General features: G+C 41.6%; 1 protein-coding gene; it reads left to right on the top strand.

Annotated features, from left to right (window-relative positions):
- The first annotated feature begins 7,266 nt into the window (after positions 1-7,266).
- Positions 7,267-8,898, top strand: GSTUM_00007715001 (uncharacterized protein). XM_002839615.2 has 4 exons: positions 7,267-7,618; positions 7,683-7,741; positions 7,839-8,369; positions 8,426-8,898. The coding sequence occupies exons 1-4, from the start codon at positions 7,530-7,532 to the stop codon at positions 8,638-8,640; spliced, it is 894 nt and encodes a 297-aa protein (XP_002839661.1). The 5' UTR covers positions 7,267-7,529; the 3' UTR covers positions 8,641-8,898.
- Positions 8,899-10,317: the final 1,419 nt, after the last annotated feature.

Here is a 10,317-nt window from a genome sequence, read left to right as displayed (position 1 = left end):
CAAGGAGTGGAAAGCCAACATACCAGACAGTACCCTACCAGCAATAATCAGCCACATCACAATGTGCTGGACAACAACTATGCCAGAAACTAAGCGATAGCAAATAGAACTAGAAGCCAGAGATAGGTTTTGGGTACCATACTTCAAGTTGGAATTCAAAAGAAGTGATAAGGACAATCAAGCTATGGAACAAATTTTCAATGACTTCATCTAGTTACCATTTACCATCTGAATATCATAACAATGTCAGACTATGTAGAACCTGACCTGAGGCCATACTAATAGCTTGTTGGACTGTGATTGAACTACGATATTATCCAACCTGGAGATTACTCCACTATCCTCTGGATAGACTATTACCCTGATTGTAACAATGCTTGTGTGGACATAAACTATGAAGCTAGTCTTCATAACTACTGTAACTTGCATTTCTTGGAATCTCAATGTTTTTAAAAAAAAAATTTTGTCTCTAATGTGACACTTATGATAAAGAGATTATAGCAGAAATTAAGGCCTTTAGTTTCTTGGACTCCACTTTTGATGATTATTAGATTTTATTTGTTTTAAAAGCAGTTATTTTGTTTTAGGGAATGTAACCGGTACAGGTACTCAGTAATTGGTTTTGTTTTATGTTTTATTTTAAGTATTATTTGATACTTGGTTTGTTTTTAGTATTATTTACACTTGGTTTTGTTTTATATTTTGTTCTAAGTATCATTTTGATACTTAAGTTATTTTACTAAAGTGTATTACTTGATACCTTTAATTAGTTTCATTCATGTTAGAGATCAACAGATTTGTGTATTTAAAGACTGCTTGATTCCATGATGAAAAAGGCAGACTTCAACAGAGAGTATTTCAGTATGCTTAGTTGATCAGTTACTTCTTAGTTTTCCCTGTACACCTTCGAAGCATCCTTTAGGTCGCAGCTCTCGCCTTCTCTCTATTAGAGCTGGCCACCAGTCAACTATCATACCTTTACCAATAATATGACCGACACCTTGTGAACACATTACAAATAGAGTAGAACCGGATTGATGTTCAGAGACTGCAGAAGTTTGTAGAAGACTAAGTGTATATAGGTAGAGAGTTCCATAGTTGGTATTGCATCCACTTGGACATGTTAGCTTACCACTAACATGTCTCCAATAAGAGGAGTTTTTACTTCTGCAGTTGTATTGCAGATACAGCAGCTAAAATATTTCTGTTAGGTAGATATTAGCAAACTACAAAGTAGTCTAGTTCACTATAAAGGATCTTTGGTCAAATCCACAGAAGTTGGCTAGACAGACCAAAGGGGTTGGATACTCACGAATGCAGAGTATTGATGGAGAGTAACTGGCAGTATATGAAATCTACTTAAGTATATGTGAGTTTTTCTCTATTCTGTCAATCAACTACCTCACAAGATCAGGACTTAATTGAGTAAAGCTATGGCTTAACGATATTAAGTTTTAATGTTTCGCTTCTTCAAATTCTACTGTTGAGAGTTTGAAATTTATTATAATTGTTTGCATTTGCAGAAGAATTCATCACAGTGTCCCCCAACCTCAAGATCTATCATCTCGGAGGAAGTCTCCATTATACCTAGTACACAATATCTGTAGTCATACCTGAAAGCTGACAGGTAATAGCTATTATTAGGCAAGATAAGTTATTAGTAGGACTTCTTACTACTACCTATGATATGCAACCAGAATCAGGAAACTATACCATTCCTCACAATCCTTGTCCTCTACACACCACCAATTATGATGTCTACCATAATTTAATTGATAACTCATCTAGCAACCAGCCAATTAGAGAGCTTGTACTGCTAACAGCTACAGTAGACAACAATTTACATATAGGAGGAATATATCTAGCTGATCAGCAGCACAGCTACTACTCTACCCAACTGCATGGAGTCCAAAGCTGGATAATACTTTCCTTTTAGTTTCTGGACACTACACTTAGAATTTCTTTTCTTATAGCATAGCAGTATATGGGGAAAGAACGGCAGTCTATTTGGTAATCACATTTATGATATCGAGAATGGCTGGCCTGGAATATGGTACAGTCGTGTCTGAAAGGTTTACATACTCTTCAAGGCAATCATACTACCACAACGAACCACCACATTAGTCGGACAAAAAAAAAATGAAAAATACAATTTTAAAACAGATAGAAATAGTAATAGAAATTAATAGTTTCCTAATGCTACCATTTTGTGTGACCTCTATCTGCATCCAATACTGTCTGAATTCTCTCAGGCATTTTCTGAATCCATCCATCAAATGTCTCTTCCAGAATCATTTTCCACTCCTCCTTTCCTGCCTGAAATAATTCTGAAACACTATAGGGCTTTCTTTCAACCTTAGAGAATCGCTTTCTAATGGCTTTTTGGAGAATTTCTCAAGTATTTTCAATAGGATTAAGATCTGGTGAGTTAGGGAGCTAATATAATCTTTAATATCTACAATCCTGTTATTATTATTTGTTTTCTGCACTATTATACCATGATGCATTATCAGCAGCCATGTAGATGGTTTCAGGGGCTCTGTCTATACTCTTTATAAAGAGTATAAGGGAGGGTTGATGGACTTCCATTACATATTGGTGGGCATTGAACTGAAGTCTATCTCTCTTACTTGTCCTCTTCTCCTGTTAGGAATACTGAAATTCAATATCTAGGAACTACCCTAAGTGGGTTAACTCTACTCGGAATTGGAATCTCTAGTTTCCAATACTCTCCTCTAATGCCCTGACAGGGCCCGCACATCATGATATATATCAATCTCTGTCGCATCCCGTGACTATAATGTCACAGAATTGAAGGTGTAAGAGTAATACAGTATATGTCACTTCCATCTGTCCGACCGGATCTAGTTCACAGAATATATTAGAGGGGACCTTTGGCTAGGTCTGAGAAGTGGAATGGAGTAAATCTGTCAACTATACAGAAGGTTACTAGGCTTCAAAGATGTGACATCTTTGGTATAAGCTGTAAGTAAAGTGACATTTTCACATGAAGATATGGTATCAAATGGTAAAGGATCTTAATAAAAAACCAATACATTCACACTCATACTACAATAACCAGAAGAGACTAGAACTCTCAGGAATACTACTACAGAAGCCAATAGACTTTACAGAGTGTTACAACAAAGTCCAAGAATGCACTGTGGTTGCAGAAAGGATTTCCAATACTATTACAGCAATTGAAACCCTATTACCCAATGCACTCAAGGGTTGCCAACCAAGGGATTATCCATCAATCTGGTAGAATAGCCTCCTACGAATTAGTAGAAAGTCCTCCTGAAGATATCTGTGGGTTGGATATAGAGTTTTAGAGGTTTGAAGTCAGGCAACCTAGGAAGGTTGCAATTACGACTACCTCTACAGATACAATCCGCAGATGAAACTGATCATTTCATCAATGATGGAGACAATTAGGGCCAACTGAGTTAGACTTGAAAACTAAGCCATAACTCTAAAGACTCTGATGATTGGATAAATACTATTGGGAACAGCAGGGCTCCTAGTTAGCAATATCATAATTACTAAATAGGTTGTAGTGGTTTTCAGGGTCTCTAGGTGTTCACATCTTTGAAGAATACCTGACATTGCAACTTATAATCAGAGAAGTACATAGTTGTATAATAGATAAATTTAGTCCGTGAACACTCAGACGTGCAATATAAATATCAAAGTACGTCTCAAGCTTTTAGACATCATCAAGCAATGGAGAAGAGACCTTAATAATAAAACCTTGTCTTCATGATTCTATTCTACTTTACCTACTTTACTCTCCTCTCAGTTGTCATAAATAAAAGGAGTAAAATCCGAGACTTTCTAGACAACCTCCATCTACAGAAACAAATCTTGGTAGTCTTAAACAACTCTGAAGTCTATCAAGTTGTCTCTGCCTAATATCCTCTCAGTCCTCTTTCTGACAAGAATCAATTCTGTCCATCGTCCATGTATCATTATGACATATACTCCTATTTTGGTGCATTCTGACTTAAAGCTGGGCTTTAAGTTCTTCTCTTCCAACTCTTGACCTGGTTTGAGTCTGACCTTTCTCCTAACTGGATTTGAATCATATTTAATTGTGACTTTATCCACAAAAACAATCTATTTCTAAACTCTTGTCCAATTCCTCCTCACTCTAGCAAACTTCTTTCTCTTTTCCTTTTGTTCTTTCCTCCAAAATGGCTTTTTTCTGGGAATCTTAAGCTTAAAACTAGCTTCTGCAGATATCCTATTAATAGTGTCTTTTCCAAGTCCCATAATGGCTTTTTGGGTAATGTCTCTGAGTAGTAAAAGAGGCTCAGCATCAAGAATACCAAGGACTATCTGCCTTTTGGCATCAGTAATCTTGGTTGGTCTGCCAGATCTGGGAGTCTCATGAGTGTTTCCATCTCTTGATTTTACATTTTTGATAATACTTTGAACAGTTAGCTCGGAGAGTTTCAGAAGCTTGGAAATTTTACGATACGCCATATCAGTATGTTTATGTAGAACATAAATTTCCTTATTTCTGTCTTCTTGGCTCTTCTGGAGTGTGGTGGTACCATGGTAGGGTGGAAATACAAGAGTGATTGTTCGTTGCACCATTACTAAGCAAGGTTATGAAAACCTTTCAGACACAACTTTACGAAAAGTATATAACTGCTACATCCTACTTATCTACTTATAAACATCAATTACAGTTTACTCTTCTCTCAGCTGATATCCCCAAAGGGAATACCTGTGCTAGCCTTGCAATGGGCTACATTACAAAGGCTACCTGCCTTCCTCCCTTGTGGAAAGACCCAGTTACCTAGCTCCTCCCCCATTCTTCCAACTATGATAGCTTTCACTATTCACCTGATAGCTCCCATGTTCAGATTCACAGAACTTATTTTACCTGTAGTTATTGTAAAATCGATACTTACAATGTTCCACTTTACGAAACCCATTGTTTTAGTCTCTTTCATTCACTTGAATAAGTTTCTTCTGCCTATCCAGTCCTCTATTTATTTTTCTTACTTGCATTGTCGCACTTATCTCACCATTGATCTTTACTCCTCTTGTGTTGAATCTTACCTCTAATTGCTACTTCTTTTATCCATTCAATCGATAATCTCTACTTTAACGTGACGCTAAAAGTGCATGAACGAGAGTACAGGTTAAGGCATAGGCTGATGATAAGATACTAGTAGAGTGAGGTATCATACTGGTACAGTCGTGTCTGTAAAGTCTTCATACCCTGGAGCGGCAACCGTGTTGTCCTCCATTCCCACAACAACTGCCTCTACCATGACCACTCCACATACCCGAAGAGCTAGAGAAGACCAAAATAAGGAAATCTATGCCCTGTATAAACATACTGATATGGGGTATAATAAAATTTCTAATGTTATGGGTATCTCTAAGGCAACTGTTCAATCAGTAGTCAAAAGAGCTGAATCAAGAGATGGAAATACCGATGATGCCCCCAGATCTGGAAGACCAACAACAATTACCCCTCAAAGAAGAAAGATAGTGGAGTCCATTATCAATGCTGAGCCTCATTTAGCGTTATGCGACATTACCAAAAAAGTGAATATTGGTCTGGAAAAGACATCTGTGGATAAGATCATATCAGAAGCTGATTTTAAGCTTCTGATACCTAGAAAAATACCTTTTTGGAGGAAAGGACAGAAGGAGAAGAGAAAGGAGTTTGCTAGGAGAAGGAGGAATTGGAGGGGTGCATGGAATTGGGTTGTTTTTGTAGATGAAGCCACCATTATCTATGATCCAAATCCTACTGGCAGGAAGGTCAGAGTTAGACCTGGTGAAGAGCTGGAAGAAAAAAACTTGAAGCCTAGCTTTAAGTCTGGGAGGACTAGTATTGGGGTCTATGCTGCAATCATGAAGGGTGGCAGGACTGAGTTAATTCTTGTGAGGAAGAGGGGTGAGGAAGAAAGGACCAGCAAAGGAGACAGACTTGGCCTCAATTCCCACCACTATGCAACTGAAATCCACCAGCCATACCTCATCTCTTTTATAGAAGGTCTGGATAGACCTTCTGACAACATCTACCTAGCAGCAGACAAAGGAAAACAGAAAATTGCAGTCAGACTGTGGTTATCAAAAATTGCCTTGGCCACCCACCTCACCAGATCTCAATCCTATTGGGAACACTTGGGCTCTGCTCAAAAGAGCCCTCAGAAATCGATTCTCCAGGTTGGATAGGAGGCCTCACAGTGCTGCTGAATTATTTTAGGCAGCAAAGGAGGAATGGGATTTAATTTCCCAAGAGAAGTTGGATGGGTGGATAGATAGGATGCCTGAGAGAATACAGGCTGTACTAGATGCAGATGGTGGTCATACAAAGTGGTAATAATATTTTCTTAAGGCTTATTAGTTCTATTCATATACTTTTCTTAATTGAGTTGTTTGAATTTTTTTTTCAATTTTCCATGGAGAGGTGTTGTGGTTGTGTGGTTGTGCCGCCGGGGTATGAAGACTTTACGGACACGACTGTACAGTACAAGGCTTACGCTACTACGGTAAGTGCTGTATATGTTTTCGCAGAAGACAGGGATATTTTTGCAGATTAACCTCAAATAACTATTCATTAACTTTTAGCTTGGCACTATACGAAGTACTTGTATAATTCTTGATCAGGAGAGGGCAAAGCAAGGCACCCTCGGCGAGGTTTGGCGTGTGGGTTCAGGACGATCTAACCAAATATATCCGCCAATATTTTCCAGGCCCCGCTGAGTCCTCAAACGGGCTACTTGTGTTATTGCCGGTCGTTGAGACACCATAACCTGTATGATACAATATCGTGTACTCGTACTTGTACTTGTACTAGCACGAGTACAAAGAATCGGCCATTCCCGTGAAACTAAACCTAAGGTGTGTAGACTACCGGTACTCGAGTAGAGATTAACCCCTGCTCCGGGGATAGCCAAATGCCATATTTTTTGGTCTCGGTATCATTCCTTGGCCACGTGCTGTGAGATGATGGTGGGGTTGATGTGATCCTGCAGGGTAACGTTTCCGTCGAGGAGAAAGCTCCCTGATACTTGTACTCTCGTACGAAGACGAAGCAGGCTAGGCCAACTTGATCGGCGAAGTATGATGCAGCACGGTCATGCTATCATATGCTACGGGGACGTTGCAGTACAGTACCGTGCTGTGCAGGGAGACTGATACCCTTTGGCCCGGATGTCTCCCGGCTGGTATCACACCTCGTGCCTCCTTCCTTCTTTCCAGACCATATCATACTTGTCCACCCCCCCACCCCCCCCACTCTCATCCATCACCTTCCCTTACCCCCCGCCCTCTTATTACTTCACATTCATTCACTCACTCACTCACTCACTCACTCACTGCGTCCTTCTCTTATCTGCAACGATTAGAAATACACGTTGTGCCCCTCTCTCTTCCCCGCGACCACCACTCTCCCGCAAGCCCTAACGCACAGTACCGCATCTCTAGAAGGAAGATCTACATTACAACGAAGTCAAATCTACTTTCCGAAGCTTCCATTCATTTTTGAATAACCCGCTACCATGGCCCACCATCAACATTTCCACACTCGGGCGGAGAAGGAATCTCAAGGATTATGGAGCTTATCCCAGCAGATCAACGCAGCCACACGGTTTGTTTCTTTGTTCTCGAAATGTATTCTGATCATGTAATGATTTTCTAACTGGAGGGTGCAGTGAGGGACATGATAGGGTTAATGTTATGATCATGAATAGACTTTCTTTAGGTCTTAGAGGTCTGTCTTTCTTTTTTTTCGCCCTTCTTTTCCAACCACAATTATCATACCTGACAAGCACTCCACCGGATGCAGTGCGTGTGCTGATGCTATACAGACTACAAGCTCTACCGTGAGGGCATCTTCTCATTCTGCCAAGTCTACCGGGCTTTTGAAGACGCCTGGATGGCCGCAATCTCGTCCGAAGCTACCACTGATCCCAGAATCAAGACCGCGTTGCAGAATCTCTACTCGCTGCCTCTGTTGCGGGCACCCCAGCTGTTCAAGGACCTGGAATACTTTTCCGACCAGGAAACCCACCATATGGCCCTGCTCAAGTGGCCCGTCCGCGCGGAGTACGTTTCGCACATCAAGCGAGTCCTCTCCCAGAAACCGCACTTGGTGATTGCTTATACGCATAATTACTATATGGCTTTGTTTGCCGGTGGCAAAATACTTAAGCACCAGATTTCTCAAGCTAGGGGTTTTTTCCCTGGACGGGGAAATATGACTGCGGAGGAGTGTAAAGCTGCTGGGATGAACCTGTTTAGTTTTGAGGTTCCCAAGGGGAAGGAGGACTCATTGAGATCAGGGTTTAAGGGTGCTCTGGAAGATATTCAATCAACCTTGACGGACGAGGAGAGAACCGGTTAGTTACCCCGCCCATTCTCACTCGCCGCGAAGTCTTGCTAAAGTCGGGAAAAGAAATAATCGAAGAATCCAAAGTAATTTTCAAAAACAACGAGCTGCTCATCCTTGAGCTTGATCACATTTGCGCAGCTATGACTCCTTCCCCAAGAAGCACGGGAATACTCACTCTTCGTGAGAATAGGGTGACGGCATTTATTTGGGCCTATAAACTTGAGATATTGTTTGTAATGGTTTTTTGCTATGCCGCTGTCAAGTTGTTTTTCTTTTAGGTTACGTGCCTACCACTGTATCATTACCCATGGCTTGGTTGGGCGTTTGGGTTTCTTTTGGAATTCGGATAACTGGGTTGGATGGGGTTGGATGCTAGGGATGGTACAAGTACTTGTGGACTGGGTGTTTATTCTTGGAACCATCCTATATGCGCGGTGCTGGAGGGTTGTCGGGGCGTTGCGATGGGGAAGGGGTCAAGTACCGTATCGTAGTCACAGATACAGATAAGTTAGCCTAGTATGATACCACTCGTTCCGTGCTATATTAGCTCACATGGTGTACTTGAGTATTGTTTTTGTGCTTGGCGAGGCAAAGAAGGTCATGAGAGGCCGCGGTAATGTTTCAGCAGGGTAATACAAGGCGAAATAATGTAGACTGACACGGGAGTCAGGGCTCACATGCGGTTTGCCTGAGAAATTCTTTGGCGCTCATTTTATCCATAAGACACGGCTTGCTTTCCCAATGTGGGGGGCCTACAGAGCAATGGGCGCGTGCTGGGTCCTGGTGGTAGCCTGAGAATCAACGACTACAGAGTTACGGAGGCTGAGGCCTGGGAGGTAGGACAGGTGTTGGATCCCACCGCCAGGAAAGTGGGGCCCAATCTGGAAGCGGATGAGGGAAGACATGACAGTCCCTTGAGATCTGGAATCCCCGCCCGCCCTGTACTCATCGGATTCGGAGACCAGAAGCCCCTTTGAAGGGTTGAAATTTCTCTGGTGCGGCATGGGGTCAGACCGCTGGATGTGATTGATCTTGTCGACTATGAAGGCGTGCGACGCTCCCCCAACCCGTGCAGGTTGATAAGTCTTATTGTGGGTTTGTGGGTCGGGTTCCGCTGGCGACCCGGCGGTGAATTTAAGAAATTCTGCGGCCTGACCTTGCAGGAGGGTAGGGTTGGGGGATAGGTAATATAGGAAGTCTGTGGGGAACTAGGCGCTTGTGGCAGTTATGGGCGAATATGAGGGTGGTTCATGGGTTATCACTCGGTGAGTACTAAGTAGGCACCCGACACAGTGGGATATTTCTGCACTGCCACTAGTCAGTGTTCACAACGGGGCAGTCCGTCCGTCCTGTCTTTTCCTAAACTTGCCCGACAATTGTAAGTTAAGGACCATTCCCCCGGGCGTCCCCCACGGAAATGTCTCACCCTCCCGAGTCTCATTTCCTTTTCAAGTATTAACTTAACCAAGAGTGTAATAGTTGCCATGCTTAGAATATATATTAGAAAATATTAGAACTAAGATTGAGATATAAGGTGCTTGTATTGAACTTGGACATCCTAAGTGTTTGTATTCGTGATATGTAACCCACTTGTCGAAATACAAAGCTATCAGGAAAAGCTTGTATTCTAGCTAGCAGTGGGCTTCCTGAAGGATTGATTTTTGGACTTGTGTTTGGCCAGTATAGTATCATGAACAAAGACTAGCTAGTAACTAAGACATGAAAGAAGAAAAAAAGAGATGAACTTGAAAGAAACTTGAAAGAGGAAGACATTAAATGACAGAAGAAGAGCGAAGATCCAATGAGTGTAGCTCCAAAGCCTTAAGTGTACTCTCCATGCGATTCACATCTGAATTCTCCCTACCATACACAATTCCAGAACTCAACCAGGATTTGAGACACTCAGATGCCTCAATAATGTCATCCCCCAAGCAATTCCACCTATTAGTTAGAAG

The sequence above is a fragment of the Tuber melanosporum genome, assembly GCF_000151645.1.
Source record: "Tuber melanosporum whole genome shotgun sequence assembly, scaffold_39, strain Mel28".
Lineage (NCBI taxonomy): Eukaryota > Fungi > Ascomycota > Pezizomycetes > Pezizales > Tuberaceae > Tuber > Tuber melanosporum.
The sequence above is the reverse complement of the archived record's forward strand: the minus strand, read 5'-3'. Positions and strand labels throughout refer to the sequence as shown.